Source organism: Chelmon rostratus, chromosome 2 (genome assembly GCF_017976325.1).
Source record: "Chelmon rostratus isolate fCheRos1 chromosome 2, fCheRos1.pri, whole genome shotgun sequence".
Lineage (NCBI taxonomy): Eukaryota > Metazoa > Chordata > Actinopteri > Chaetodontiformes > Chaetodontidae > Chelmon > Chelmon rostratus.
The window spans coordinates 14,039,922-14,056,595 of record NC_055659.1 but is presented as its reverse complement, the minus strand read 5'-3'; the positions used below and the strand labels follow the sequence as shown (position 1 = coordinate 14,056,595).

The 16,674-nt window shown below is 41.7% G+C and overlaps 1 protein-coding gene across 1 annotated transcript in view; it reads right to left on the bottom strand.

The window, feature by feature from the left end:
• cacna2d2a (calcium channel, voltage-dependent, alpha 2/delta subunit 2a) overlaps window positions 1–16,674 on the bottom strand; it is a 139,083-nt gene that overhangs the window by 24,424 nt on the left and 97,985 nt on the right. Inside the window, exons 7-10 of the mRNA XM_041944403.1 lie at window positions 13,583–13,714; window positions 13,296–13,353; window positions 1,618–1,668; window positions 1,239–1,338 (exon numbers count right to left, since the gene is read on the bottom strand). Coding sequence (XP_041800337.1) covers window positions 1,239–1,338; window positions 1,618–1,668; window positions 13,296–13,353; window positions 13,583–13,714 — 341 coding nt within the window. The remainder of the gene's footprint in view (window positions 1–1,238; window positions 1,339–1,617; window positions 1,669–13,295; window positions 13,354–13,582; window positions 13,715–16,674) is intronic.

Here is a 16,674-nt window from a genome sequence, read left to right as displayed (position 1 = left end):
AGGTGCACCTGAAACACCAGTGCAAGCCACTGAACAGAAACCCAGCCAAGGTAATATCATCTGTCTCGTCTCATCCACCAAATTAGCCTAAAACTACGTGTGTGTGTGTGCAGGTTTGTGTGCTGTGTGAGGCTGTGCATGTGGCGTATATTTGTCTACCTGCGTGCAGTGGCTATGCGCGATTAGAATATTAGCAGCAATGTCGGTAATAGCAGGTTTCAAATGCTGTTTCGGCTTGAAGGTCAACCTCAAAATCTACTGACATATTCAGGACAGATTGATATAAAACATTATGTGCGAGAAAAGCTGACATTTCTCATGGGCTGCTGTTGTGTCATATTTAAATTGTCAGGCAAAGAAATCAAACACAGAAAGCTACGCAGAGCCACATACTCAATATTCATCGCTGTGTCACTCCTTAATATCACATCTCTTGCGTCTTAAAATGTTAGGAAGTAAAGTAGCTGTGAAACGAGATTAAGAAAAAAATGAGCTGGGCTACATCTACTATCTATAATAAATAAGAAATAAAGTCCTATGAAATAAAGCCTGTTTTATTAAATCTAATTATATTGCCATTACAACATGAGTGAGGCCACAGTTCGTCATAAAGAAGTGCGCTGAAGCATGTCGACACCAGAGACGGTGTTTGATGATTATTTTCAGTTAATTTTTGGTTATTAATGTCTTTTGTGTTTGCAAATAATTCACAGCGAGCTTTTGTAAGGCCTCATTTTCTTTATAGGGGTGAAAATCAGATGGGTTCCTACCCAGATTACCATGCTCAATTCTTGCTCTCAGAGCCAGGATTTAGAGGCATACAGTGGCTAAAAGCAATGGATTATGAAGGATTACTGAAGGAAGTCTCCAAACAGAGCCACCACACTGAGCGTGTGGATGTGTTTGTGTGTGTTATCTGTCCTGCAATATAGGATAACTTTGATATTTCCCGAAACATTAGTCCCGGAATAGAAAGCCTGGTAATCAGCAGAGAGTGAAAGAGAGAGACGGACACAATCCCACACGGACAATAGTGGTGCAGGAAAAGCAAATACACTATAATGAGGGAAGTGCAGTGTTTCCACTGCAAGCAAACAACTGGGAGCATTGTGAGCACACTGTGCCGTTTACCAATTCCCTGCCTGATTACCACCTGCTTAATATTTTGTTTCGTTGTTGCTTTCAGGAGTGATTTGTATCACTGATGTCAAATCATTGATCTGCAAGCTTCTGCTCACCCTGGCCACGTTCACATAGTCGTCATCTGACAGAGTGTCCAGCATCTCCACTACGGAGGTTTTCATCAGCTTCAGCGTGAGTCCGCTGACACTTCCACTCCTGCAGAAAAGAAGCAAAAAGCAGAAAAACAGAGGCTCGCTGACATCCTGCTCAGTTTTCTAACTTGTAACGCACATTCAGAATGGCATCTACATGTTTTCAGATAGGAGTGGACTTCAATTAAGGTGAGAACATGAGCTGTGATTGCCTTCCTCTAATTTTAGGCTCTCTTCAGACCAACAGGTGGCACTAGTGCCCTTTGAAGGAGACTTCCACTCCAGCCAGGAGGAAATGTTGAAAGTGGGGGCAGTGAGAGAGACTGAGGCGTGAGATACTCACACGTCCACGATGATGACCATGTCCTTTGGAGACGATGCACCTTGGATATACCTGTCCAACAGACACACAAAAAAGGGCTTTAATTTGTTCCCATAATCTTGGAGAATTGCACTAAAGAAAGGAGGCAAAGTGAGCCACAATGAGCTGAGCCATGATAATATGGAGCGACCATGGCTGAGCCCACTTAAGCTACAGAAAGGCTTATGTGCTTAGAAGAGTTAATAAGTTGTGTTACACACTTCAGTGTTGGCTACGGCTACTGTCGGATGACTTCAACAGAGATACTCCTCTTTACTGAATAACAATGGCTACTCTAAATAATTACTGCATAAGCTGAAGTAATTGCTAGTTTATGGTCTAAGTATATAATAACACATTCACTGGTCCTCCAGAGCACACAAGCCCTCACTGTAAAGATAGCTGCTGCAGGAGTTTAGCATTGAGTGTAAAAGAAATTAACATCTTGTGTATCACAGAGAACTATTTTTTCCAGTATCAATCCAAGCCTTAGATATAGATATTACCATTTAGCTAAATATTTATATCAGATCCTGCTTAAATAAGCTAGTTTCTTCTTTGTTTTTCAAAAATTATTCATCATAAATATTATTCACATCAGTTGCAGGCTGCGCTGGAGACTTGCTGATGTTGGAATTCTTTCACTTTCAGGTGACATTTAATTAAAGTCACAAGTCACTTAATGTTGCATATCCTTTTAAAGGAGTTTTCTTTAAAAATCTGCTGATAAATTGACATGTTCTATTTTCAGTACCAATCAACACCATCAAATAGGGTTTCCCAAATGAAATCGGACTTTATTGTACTGAAGTAATCTGCCTTACACCACCTGACTCGGTTGCTTAGGATAGTGATTATTATTTCAAGAAACATAAGTACCTGCTCTTGTTATTATTTTAAGACCAAAAAAAGAAAAAAAATTCAGACTTAAAATGAGCATAAATGTCATATTAAAATGGAGTTTTCTGCATTCACGCTATGGTGACTCACACAGTCTAACACGCTTTATATTTAGTCACTTGAAATTTATATAAACTTGAAAAGGAGCAGCCTGAGTGGTTTTGACCTGTGCTGCGGAGAGTCTGTGCTGAGCTAAGTGCTGTCAGTAAAATAAGATAGCTGACGTTCCGCTCCTTTGATGACTCATCAGTTGGGCGTCAGACGCATTATTTACTCTGGCGGTCCCTTTGTTGGGGGGGAGGCACACGCTGCTTAAGACCATTATATTTCTGCTGCGAAGAAACTCCTAAAATAGGGCTGTTCTGGGTGTGTGTCAGCCACGGCACAGCGTGGGCCCACACGACAGAGACAGCGCTAAACTAGCAAGGCCAGACAACTTGTGTCCTGGAAGGGACACACACGTAACATCTGTCCACAGTTGATAGAGGTGGGCATAAAGAGGGAAATCAAAAATTCTCTCATTCCGTTCCAGTGGCAATTAAATTCACATTTACCTCTGATGCAAAGAGAGCTGAGATTGATGGACATTATCGGCTTTTCTGGGGGAGGGGGGTTTCAAATGTGAGTAGTAGTTTGACATTCTGAGGAGTGAGCAGGCAAGCAGTTAGCAGCCGTCTAAGGCAGAGGCAGAGTAATCATCAGGGGTCTCTTTCTGCTGATTATCAGCGGTTCCGCTGAGTGTGGAGAGAAGCCAGCTGCCTGTGGGCCAGAGAGGCTCTTTTCTTATGCTCGGCCAAGCTGATATGGAGGTAGAGCAACAGAGCCCCGGTAGGCTACGCCACTGCTCCGGCAAGTCTCACCGCTCCCACTCACTGGCAGGCGCCACTCCAACCTGCAGCGTGACCCCTGACCCGTGTTGAAGTGACGTCCCACAGCACGCTGCCTTGGCTGCTTAAATCCGTTTGTTTTTGTTTTTCTAAACGCAACCCAGGCCCCACTCCGTCTCGAGATGCCGCCTGAAACCCCCAGATGGAACGGAGACTCGGCACCAGCACCGCCTCACAAGAGGTCGATTAACTGAGCATGCCCAGAGTGAACATAGGCAGAATGTATGTGTGTGTGTGTGTGTTAGAGAGAGAGAGATGGAGAGAGAGGGGGGAGGGAGAATCCAATTATTTTCAATAATAAAGAATGCCACATCAAAGGTAGAACTTCTGCAGCTCTCCACAACTGCGTGGCGTATGAAATCAGGTCTGGAACCATGAGGCATATTGGCATGCATGACTTTTATCAATTTAATTACTGAAATCTTAATTTGAGGGAGTGAGAGGGAGAGGAAGAGAGAGCTGAGACTACCCACAGTGGCGGCTTCTTTCTTTCGAGTGGATGGGGTTCGTGAAAGCGTTCAACGATGCAGGACTGAAACTCGGTCAGAATGTGGCCCACGTCTCCACTACCTCGGGCTCATGGGCAGAGACGCCCCGTCTGGAGTTTGAAGGAGGGTCATTTAGCGACGGCTGACGCCTGCAGACCAACTGCAGATTTTCATTAACTTCTCTGGTCAGTCTATTTCTCATGGAGGAGAATAGTCCTTTAATGGGACTTCAAGTTATTTTGAAGGGGCTAAATGTTAATTAGAAGGCAATGAAGACTTCTATTACTACTAGTCATTATAGGTCATCTTCGACACCCGATGTAAAATCTCACAATGGAAAGCTAGCGATGCTAGCTTTGGCCCTAAAATCTGCAGAGAAAATATCACTTTCAAGCAGATCATTTCTCTCGAGCTGTGAAAGAGGCAGCATTGATCAGCAGTAATGGGGTTTAGGAGGAATGTGTGAGCAGTGATGAAGTAGAGAAGAGAACACATGAGCCAGGATAGCGTCACTCAACACTGAAGACGTAGTGCTGCCATGGCTGATTTTCCCCTCAGATTGTCTTGGTGTATCAGCACTGCTCTCTTTCTCTCCCTTTCCATTGCCTTAAGTACAATTGAATTTTCTCCGTGCTTCTGAACAGAGAACATCAGGATCAGAGAGAGCGGCATGGAGTCAAGGATTTTTCGGTCTCCAGGCTGATATGCAGTTCTACGGTTCTGACAGATAAAAATCATGAATTGAGGCCGGTATCAGGGTATAATTCTCCACATTTTGACTCATGGATCCAGATGTGTTGTTTCTGCATGGATTCCAGTCAGTAATTACCTCTCAGCTTCTGCCCACTGATGCCATTCTTTCCCTGTCATTACCCAGTCTCCTGCATGCCAAGGCCAGGTGACAAGCAGATGGGCCTGGCTGGTGCTGAACTGAGCCCTGTCGCCCATTCTGTCCCACCGTGACACGACCATCAGCCGGCAGACACAACATATGAGCCTGTGGCCTCGCTGTCCGCTCACTCAAAGTTATGACTGGTATCTAACCACTGGTCCTGAACCATCATAACTAGTGAGAGCACTTCTCAGACACCACCGCTCTACTTACATATAAGAATGTGTCAGTTTTCCTCCGTGAGCAGCTCATTACAGAGGATAAACTAAGGTGAAAGCTCTCCTGGCTGTGATTTAATTCAGCCTGTTTATACCTGTCAATCATGTGGAGTAGAGGTTGTACAGTAACAATAGAGGCCAAACGATTAATTGGTTTGACTGATTAATCGGTTGGCAGGCCTGTAATATCAGGCGATTAATCGGCCAATGGATTTCTTCTTCTTCAAACTATCGTAATTATATCGGTCACAATCAATCAGCCTCTAATGTAAAGGTAATCAAGTGAAACCTCACACTTCATAACTGAGTATACAGTGTTCATACAATGCCAAACAAGTAGTGGCTACTTTGTTGGCCACAGGAGTACAACTTCCCGGTAGTTAACGAACCAGTTTCAGGCAAACAAGTGGACAAGCTCCAGCTAAAGGCACAATAAAAATAAAAAACAACAAATAAATTGAAGTTGGGTGACTTAGCCCTGATAGGTGCACAAACCATAATGCATACAGTAAAACCTGACAGACCCCAAAAAGTGACCATGACTAAAAATTACAGAAGCTGTTGCAATATAGGAAAAACAGATATTTTTAAATCTTTAATTGAAACTGTGCTGTTTGTGTTTTATACATTTAAGTTTACCATTCACAGAGAGACCTTATATTTTGTACAGCTCATCAGGTTTTAGCCACTAGAACAGTGGGATTAATTATCAGTCAATTGTTAAGTAAAAAAAAACAAACACTGATTCCAACTTGTCAAATGTAGAGATTTACTGCTTTTTTATATTTATATAGTTGTAGATTTAATCTTTTTAGTTTTGGACTGTTGGTTGGTTAATTGGCCAATGCCTGTTTTCTTTCTATGACAGATCATCAACAGAAAAAAAAAAACAAGTCTATCCGCTGCAGCAGTAGCAATTTATGTCCATGAAAAAAATACCAGAAAGTCATACCACATATCATGTATGTCAAGATATAAATATGTTCATATCATTACAATATGTACAATCAAGATAAAGCCTGACTCGTGTGTGCAGTGGACATTTGCTCTTCACACTGAGGTGGAATGAGGTATCACTCTAAATGAGTGAACAGTCACAGGCACCCCACCCTTACAACCTGCCACCACCACCCATAAATCTAAAAGAAACGCATTATACAAGCAATGAACACAATGACATATTCTGCGTTGTGGTGATTGTATTTTGCTCCTTTTGCAGCAGTCTGGTAAAGGAGTCTCATTGGAATTCATGAAATAGTTTTATCATGGTGCAGCGCTGCAAAATCAATACATTAACTGCGCCGGGGGGCTAACTCTCTCAGGAGATTGTGTTTATGCACCCTGACCCATTCCACAAAGTGTTGTGTATTACATTTAAATTGGAGGAATTATCTATTACATACATTTCAGAAACATGCAATAGATACACGTAGCATGACACATGGAGTGGCCTGGGCTCATTTTAATGTGCTACAGTGTGTGTGTGCAGGAGCCGCGGGTGTGTTCACGGTTTATTTTTTTTGTTGCTGTTGACCATGTTGATTGGTCGCATTGTAAATGCATATAAATAATAAGTGGGATGTATACACAGTGCCATCTGCATTGTGTGTGTTTGTCCATCGTAATGTGTGAACTTTCCTCACAGTGGAGGCTCTGATATGCATGCATCATGTGCAGCAGATGTAAGCGGAGTAACTGCAGAATAATAGGAGAACTGTATACAACACATAAAGACTGCTAGTATCTGTGTGTGTGTGGGTGTGCTTGCGCGCATGTAGGTGTGTTTGTGTGCATTATCCCATGTGTGTGCGGATTTGTGTTGTGCTGATGGGCTTATTATTTTATGGACTACTGCTCTCTTAGTGCTCCCGTGGATGTGGCAGGCGAATAAAGATTGAATTAAGATAAAAATATAGGAGGATGGCGCCCAGAGAGCCTGCAGGAGAAAGAGATGTTGTCTGCCGTTTATTTATTCCACTTTTCTGTTGATTATTGGAAGTGTTGGCACAAAGATTCACATTTCCATATTTTCGGTTATGCCTAAGAAGAACAAATACAAAATTTTATGCTCAATTTTTCAACCACTTTCCTTTCTAAAAAAAATACAGAATATTGAATTAATCATGCATTCTGGAATAAATCAGCATCAATTATTAGCAGATCGGGGTTAGTCTGTTACTGTTGCTCTTTGAGATGGAATAAAAAGTCTCCAGCTGTGTCTTTCACATCTTGGCTCAAACTGAAATGTCAAATATCTTATCGGGACTAAAACTGCTAAAGCTATGTGTCACCCCCAGTCTCACCAATACCACACTGGTCTTTCTCGTGACTTTGCTCCTGCCTGAAGTGGGGTGAAGAGAATGAAAGGAGGAGGATGCCAAGCTCTAGATATTGCGAATGGTATTTTGGGGAGCCTCAGCTTCGAGGATTGACCAGCAGTCATAATATTTACAAAGAGGTTAGATTGACTTTTTGAAGAAATCAATATGTGATATAGACTACATGCTGTTGTGAGCCTGGGAGGTAATGGGATCTTTGCAACGCTTGGCTAACAGGGCTCCATGCCTGTCTCTGGTTATTTCTCTCTTCGCCCTTTCACTTTTCCCTCTCCCTCGCTTCACCCTCTGCTTCGCTTCCCTTGATAACACGAACAGACATTATAATGGACAAATGTTAATAATTAATGTCAGAGCAATTGGAGACAATTAAGTGTGTTGACTGGACCATTAATTTTCCTGGGGCCATCGGTGGGGGTGCAGACGAGGAGAGAGCCCATCTGTAGAGGCAGGCGGCCCTCCGATTTTTTTTCCTCAGAGGAGCACCTGGTCAGTCACGCCGCCATCCATCCGTCCCAGGAAAGCTACAGGTCTGTTGCACTACAAACTGGCCATGAATCCTGGCTGCTACTTTCACTCTTCACAGTAAATCACATCTTTGACAGGAGGACCCTTCCCGGAGACAGTGTCAGAGCAAACGTTACTCAAGCATGTTCCTGCGATTGCATCTGTGCATTTCAGTTGCTCTGGTGGTATTTGTGGAGCTACAGTATCTTTCCGGCATATCAGCCCAAGTGATCTGATGTATCTTTGAGTTTGTGAGGGGAGGAGTGCTGATAGGTGTGTGGGAGGATGTGTGAAACTGTGTGTCTGCTTCGATATTATTTATTCGACATGCATATACATTTGTTTTGGCCTGCATATCCTTTAAACCTGCAAGTTGATCTGTAAGGAACTTACAGAGTGCTGGAGCAACAGGACTGCCTGTTGCTGTAAAGTTTGACAGTATGGTCACTTGCCATCACCACAACAATTGGTGTGTAACATTGAATGAGCGCCTCACTGCATATGTGGAAGCTGTCAATGACTCATTAGGTGTTGAAATGGCATGAATGAAAAGTAGCATTCAGGGGAAATCGGTCAAATAAATACAGTTTCGAGCTAGCTTTCACTTTCTGAGTCGAGGCTAGTTGGCCTAGCCCAGTTTAAGAGTGGAAAATAAACTTCACAGAATCATGGATGGTGTTAAAGCAAGACTATGTAACATTTTAAAATTAAAAACTAGCTTATAATGGCTGATGTTAGTTGACTTGTTTAACATTTTGCACTCTATGGTAGTAGACTCCGGTCTACTTGTGCAAATGATTTAGCATTTGCCATTCTCCTGTAATTGTCACTCATGGCCATAGCAGTGATGGGCAACAATATGTAAGCTTGTTGAAAAAGGCTAAAAAATGTCTTGTATCAATGTTCACAGGCTATTCAATGATGTGCTTCAGTCACAAGTTGCTGCCATGGGAAACACCCATCCAAACACTTGAAGCTTAGAGTCTGCCTCCACAAACATGCCCATAAAAGGAAAAAATACACACAATAGCTGTAAAGGAAAATTTAAATTTCTGTTTGACTATAACACCAAGTGGATGCATGAGTTGTGTTCACCTCAGCATCCCTACGCCTTTTGTAAACGTTGTTGTTGTTGTTTTGTTACTGTCCTCATAACGGATGCTGCTATCCATTGCTGTCACCCCTGTGGACTGTTTTCGTAATGTGTGCGATTGGTCATCCTCTCCAGAGAATGTCAGTCGAAGAGACAGCATGTTAGACTATAATCACACAAGTCTGACCTGACATATCATGACACTCCCTGCCACGGCCCCGCCACTCAGCGCGGCTGGACACAAGTTGCTAAGCAACGGGCCACAGGAATGTCGAAGGCTCCGACATGAGGAAAAGCTCGGCAGAAGTGACAAACATGGAGGAGCGGGGTGGGTGACAAGGTGTTCCTCTGCGCAGAAATACACCTCTTTCTCTGTCTAACCTCGTCACACATGCTGCTGCTGCTGCTCAGCATTCACCTCATACTTCTCTTTCCTTGTTCCTCAATATCTGTGGGATGTGTCCCCCAGTCAAAACATGTGTCGGAGAATTAAACTCGGATGTATTTCAGTTGTTGTGCTGACAGATCAGAGACAGGAACCTTGTTTTAACTTGTCCTGCAACACAGCGCCTTGTGTTTTCCTGCTTTCATAGTGTTGGCTACTGTGAGAGCAGAGAACTACACAGACTTCTGGTGTTAACTTAATTAAATTGTCAGTGAACACCTTGTTAGTCTGATGATTATATACATAGAATATACAGTGAGCTTGAACTTTGTATAGAATTGAGGATGTACTGTAATTTTAGTTTATTTGGATCTTAGTTTTAGATGGTTCTTTCTAACAGTTTAGTTATGGAGTATCATTTTATATGGTTTTAATCTTATATTTTATTTTCTGGATATTTACATTTTTTATCTTTTAGTAACCAGGTCTGGTTGATGTTAGCGCTGTGGTTTTCATCTTTCTATGCGTAAATAAACTGAGCTTTTACTGGGCCTTTAAACGCCACATCACACTCTAACCTCTATTCTTCTCTGATTATAAAACATCCAAATCCACTACTACAGGGCAAAAGTCACTTAAAACCTTTACAGTTGTAAATTTTTTGCTCAGTTTGTTCTTATTTGTTCTTCTCTGATTATAAACATCCAGATCCACTACTGCAGGGAAAAGGTCACTTAAACTCTTGCTCCGTTGTTGCTTATTTGCACCTTGTTCTTCTTCTTTCTATTGTTCTTATTTTGCATCTTATTGTGCCTACTGTTCTTATTTGCACCTCGATTTGCTGTTTGCACCCCCCCCTTGTGTGTTCTGAAGAGCTTCTGTATGAGTGAATTTCTCCATTGTGAGATCAATGAAGTCTAATTACATTAGGGACTGAGGTTACATTCAAATAGTTTCTAATGATGAACGCATTCATTCTCTGTATGATGTGGCTAAATTTAAAGACGTCAAGCTTGTGCATTTTGGATCTTCATACGAACTTAATCAGAATGTGAAGGCTTCTTGTCTTTTGTTTGTTTGGTCTGAGCTCGTTGACTTCATCTGACAAGCCTGGCCTGACCTCAAACAGCCACTCAGACTGAGCTGGATCGAGACAGAGATGGAAAACGGGGTCAGGTCTAATCAACATTGCTGTCATGATTATGTCCAGTTCACTCCAACCTGTAACCAGGCAACAGGCAGGGCTGCCACAAAGCCGATGTGACAGTGGCAGGTAGATTGAACGTGGAAGGTGGACAGGAAGCTTGGGAGGGTGGGCGAAGGGGCTGCTTGGCCCAGTGCAGCCTAGTTCTGTCCAGCCCGTCACATTCGCCAGCCCCGGCCCTCTGTACACAGATCAGCTGTTGCACAGAGAACCACAGGCAAAGGTGGGTACTTTAAACAAAAACATTAGCCCCTATCTTGTTTTGTTCTTGTAGCAAAAGATAATGCATCAACATTATCACTTACTGTGATAAATACGGGGCAGGAAAACATTTTGATCTTATTCCATTAAAGAATATCCTTAATTTAGTTCTGGGCTGGAATGGAGAACAGGAGGTCTACAGTAGCCAGAGACAAAACACTGTACAGGAATCCTAATGTAAGGCTGGATTTAAGCCTTTCTTTTGTACATTCACAAAGCCCTCTAATGTGCAGATATGCCTTAAGCAGCCAATTTAGGAAAAAAAATGTGACAAATTATGTCTCTTTTAAAAACGTGTTCTCTCTAAAGGACTCCTCAGAAGCATTTTTATAATAGCAAGAACATTGTATTTCAGTGTAGTGCAGTTAAGTAGTGCATGTAATAATTCAAAATAGGAAAAAAGTTCTCTTCAGTCCAACACTGAGCAAAGATTTGTGAAGATCGTTAGGATGAAAAGACTTAACAATCGCTTTTTATGAAGGTCCATATATTCACCATTAACTGGTTGCTTATTAGCATGCATATGAGTAGCATACTGGCTGTTTTTCAGTCATTATAAAGCGTTTATTAATACCTTATCCTGCATTACCTTATTCTACAACCACTAGACCATTGACTAAGGGTTTTCCCCTCAATAACCTACTAATTATATCTTATTGATAGCAAGTAAGAAAGTTATTGTACGGAAATTCATATCTCAATAACCTAACCCTTATTGTCATCATAAAGCACTTCTCAATGCCTTATTCTGGGGGTCAGGCTTAGTAGGGTTTATGGTTGGATTACTTAAACAACTCCTTTACTTACTATCAATAAGCAGTAATTAGAAAGTTACTGAAGGAAATCTTGTAGTTAATGGCCTGGTAGTTGTAGAATATGGTCACACAGAATTAGGTATTAATAACTGTAGAGATGCAACAGCTAATGGGTTAATCGATTAGTTGTCAAATATTACACTAATTTTTAGTACTTTACTTTTAAGTACTTTGATCGATTAATCAGCTTTTTAAGAAAAAAAAGTCAAATTTCTCTGATTCATGCTTCTAAAAAGAGATAAGACTTTATTAATCCCCAGCTGGGGAAACGTGAGTGCTACAGGCAGCAGGCAATAGCAGTAGGAATAACAACAGAATATAAAAATACAAAATAAAAGTTGACTATATATATATGTACTTTTACTATAAAAACTATAAAAAAAAAACACAAAAGAAATATATACTGCCACAAAAGAATTATAAAAAAAATACTGCCATAAAAAATATACTGCCAAAAATCTCACAGTTTTTTCTCACAGAAATTGCACATAGATTGAAACTGCACATGGTGGATACGGATAAATTAAGTCCAATGTTTGCTCTATTGCACAGTATAATGAATATATATATATATATATATATATATATATATATATATATATGTGTGTCATATGTGGATTTTTCCTAGTTTATTTATTCTGCTCTTTGGGTTGAGAACACAACAAGATATTTGAGGACATCATCTAAAAAATAATAATAATAATATTTTTAATAAATAATAATTGAAAATAATGAACGGGTTAATTGACAATGGAAATAATTGTTGGTGGCAGCCCTAAATAATTGCCATAAAAAGAGTTGAATATGTGTACCTTAAAATGAAGCGTTATCAAAAAGTCATATGAAGTGCATGGCCACAAAATGATGCCTCCATTATAACACACACAAATTAAAAGTCAAACATTTTTACAGCATGTGTGTAGACCGAGATCAGATCAAAACAGTTTGTCACAATTTTGAGACAGCATGACAGTGCTGCTGCTGACAGCACAGGTGTTGCAATGACAAGTTAAATTTCTGCAATTTTCTGCACTTTTACTCTGCTGCTGCTGCTGCTGCTGTTTGTATTGGTTAGAGGCTGTCTGCTCAGAGCTACACAATCCTCCGTACTCTCAACGCTCAGCTGAACTCACCTGATGCCCAAAACCCACACCTTCCAACACTCATCTGGACTGGGATGATGCAGCAATTTCATGTAAATATTCTTTGTGTCAGATTTATTGAAGAATTTACCACATCTAGAGCTGTCAGATTTAGTCAATCGTTAGAAATACACTTTATATCTATTGACACTGTTATATTAAACTCAAACTTAAATAGACTGCATAAATGCCAAATCAGTGAGGAAACTTTTCAATACCAAACTGAACTCTTCCTCTTATATTATTATAAAAAGCTGGCCTGAGCCTGAATGGTGAGCCAAACTATAACATTTATGAGCAACATTAATCAGAAGCACAGTACATCAAGGGTTAAGGACAATACTAGAGTAATTTATTATTAATGCCCCGGAAGAGTACAAATGTGCCGATTTAGAAAACAAGTGCCTCTGAAAATTATGGTAAAACATGATGAGGAGGATAAAGACATTAATAGTGGAATAAAATAAAATCACACTGAGAAAAAGCTGAGACAAAACACCTTGTGAATACAGGTCTTGAAGATGGCACTTACCATGGTCTTCTGCGGACGTCGTACAGGTCAATCTTGTTGGGTGCCCTCCACGGAGTGGCTGGAGAGAGCAAGAAAATAAGTTAAAGGCAGTACAGTGCAGTGTGGGATGTGTCAGATCAGATTAGATCAAAGTAATCATAATTTCATTCTGTCTATCGAGTTACCAGGTACAGCCATCTGATAAGAGATTGCCAATGTTCTGCAGCCGAGGAGCCCTAGGGTCAATTTAGACTTTATCTTGCCGCGAGTTATAAGGCAGACTGTTGACTCAGTACCCTGCAGCCTACCTGGGTAGTATCGGGTCACTCCTGTGGCACTGCCAAACACCTGCCAGCGCAGAGAGCTGTCCTCCCGACGGTTATCAATGAAGACCCTCTCCAGCGCCTGGGTCCAGTTTAACTCATTTAGGATGACTGGGGCTGTTGGAGCACACAGATGCACACATATAAACATGCATGCATTTTGGGATTCCTGCTGCAGGAGAACACTTTAAACCCCAGTTTCCAAAAAAAACATGATCCTCTTGCAATGAGCACAATTCAGAATATGCTTCTGGTTATAAAAAAAAAAAAAAAAAGGAGGAGGAAATGTAAATGAGTAGCTGATTATGTGCCATAGTCCCTCAAAGTATAAGAAAAAAACAACTACAGGCATCGAAAATAGTTTTTTATAATCCAATTTAAACACAGTTCTGCATTATTGATTTTTTGCACCATGTTCAAAATAAGCATAATAAAAAATAAATAAATTCACCGACTTTGAAATAAAAAAACTCAAATAATTAGCCCTAAATATAGCGTAAGCAAAGTGCAAAAACACCATGGTTTCTCTGCTGGGAACCCAAAGGTCAGCTCTCATTGAGGCACAACCTTGTCCGTGCCAGCAGCAGTAAGCTCAGGACGTAAGAACGGATGTACGCAGGCAGCTCGACCGGCGGCAGCCACCTGAGCAGGGCATCGGTCTAATCTGGGTGATCTCCGAGGAGAGCAGAGGAGGAATCTGAGATGACCTTGGAGGAGGTCATGTGCCAGCATACGGAGGCAGAAGCCACTTCTGATTTTTCTTTTTTTTTTGCAGAGAAACACAAACTGTTTCTGCAAATAAGCATGAAGGCGTGTTTGTGTGCGAGGACGAGGAAGGGGTGAAAGGAAGAAAGAAAGACAGAAAGCACCGCTCTGCTTGCGTGGCTCGACACCTGTTCGTTTGGAGTTAGAACGCGGGGTCATGGATATATCTCTCAGGTCAGCGGTGCTGCGTAAAATGGATTTATGGTTGTGGAGAGAAGTATTCATCATCTAGTCAACAAGATGTGGAACAACACGCTGGTGGTGGCGGAATAACAGTACGACCACGTCAACATGTGTCTTGTTCCCTCTCAGCAGCAGCCTCTCGTAACTCATATTGTATTTACATTGTCCTCCTTCTCCTCTTTCACGTTTTGATCCAGATTATGTTTTTTCTGTCCTTACAACAAGAAAAAAATACACATCCACACTCACACACACAACCCGAAAACGCTTCCAGTCTGAGTTTAATAGCTGAGGCGAAGTCAAAGGACGGGGAGTGCAGAGGTTTAATAGCCACCTGATTAAAGAGGAAACAAGACGAGGCAGTGAGCTGAAGAGAACTTCACTTGCTTCTCTGATTTAATTACTCAGCCAAGCAAAGCTACAAGCCTCCGAACCGACAAGTCCAGCTTTTCTCAACCACTCGTTTGAATTTCACACAAATAAACGATCATTATCCACTTTTCCCATGCTTTTCAATTACTGCTCGGCCTTAGACGAGCTGTCAGCAGAGAGGTAAGAAACGCGCCGCCGACCTTCCCCCATCCGCTGCTCACCTCCTGTAAGCTGAAGGATTCCTGCAGCTGAATGCTCAGTTCCACGTTGCTAAACTCGCTCTGAAACTGCAGCTCAGAACAAAAGCTGAGTTTCATTACTCTCAAGCATCCTGTAAAACAAATGCACGCAAAACGCGCACACGCACGCTCACGACAGCAGCACTAAGCAGTGTCTGGAGGATAGGAATATATGAAAGCCAAATTGCTGCCATCACCAAGGGGAGCTCCTCGGCATGTTTTTCTCAAAATTCATAGACATAAATACAAAGGAAGAATGGAGGAGGATAGAGGCAGCCCTACAGATGGGGATAAACATAAAAACCTAGAGAGAGGGGGAGGACGATTGATGGAAAGCAACACAGAAATTAACACGAATGAGTGGCTGCTTTCACAGCCCGAGAAGGCAATTTCTCTCTCATGAGAGAGGAGGGGGAGGGAAAAATTCAAAACAAACTTCACCTTAAACTCCTAAATTGAAAATGGCGGAATCGAAGACTCCACTGATGTCAAACAATTGATTATTTGAAGTGTAACAAAAGTCAGTTCACCTTTCTGCTTTGCTTCGCAGGTGAGCAACCAGCTCATTAACTACAAGTTATTATTTGTTAATCACCGTTTTACAGTTGGAGCTGTTAGGCACCTGGGCCTCAGCATCATTTTAAAAACTTCACTTTTGATTTATTGGAAAGCAATATTTAATATCTTATCAATCAAATGTGTTGTCAGCTTTTTTCTTTCTGCGGTTGTTTGATGATTTCTTCCTGAAAAGTGTGTGCCAGTGACATTTGTGCAACAAACTTAATTGCATTCTACCAGAATTAGAAAGTAAAAGAGCTTTATGGTCTATCTTTCATAACACAGCGTTCACATTTGCCAAGAGTCCAGATGGTGTGAAGAACTAGAGAGAGTGAACCAGGATAGAGAAATCAGTGAGACTCTCAGCGTCTCTTCCGTTTTGACCATGATTTTGCAAACTTGCCGCGGTTGCTCCCATGACTCCGATTCACTTCAGCGAGACCAGTGGCTATATTTTACTGATGTTTTGTGAGTGGAGATTATCGGGGAACCAAACCATGCATTTCAATTTCATCTGGGCCGTGCAATACTCTGTGGTCAAAGAGCCATCTGATTAATGTGTAAAAAGTATTATCCTTTAAGCATGAGCTATCAGAGCAGGCTGCTGTGGCGGCAGCCTGTGTGCTGTGAAGTCCTGGGTGCTCTTATCTGGAGAGGCACTGGTTCTGTAATGATAGCTGTCCCAGACAGGCCAAGGGCGAAGAGACAACCTGCGACCTCTGTTTAAAACCAGCACCATCTCAGCTACCTTGACTAACATCAAGGTATTAACCAAACTCTGGCTATGCAGGAATTGCAATGCAAAGATTACCAGGCGCACTGCTGCCCAGGGCTGTGCTCGCACGCACACACACACACACACAAGATACAGTGTGTTTCCTGAATTTTTGTGTGTTCACGATGGAGCTATTGATGGTGGCAGTGGTGTTTGTGTGTCTTTATTCACACCCAAGTGTGGCT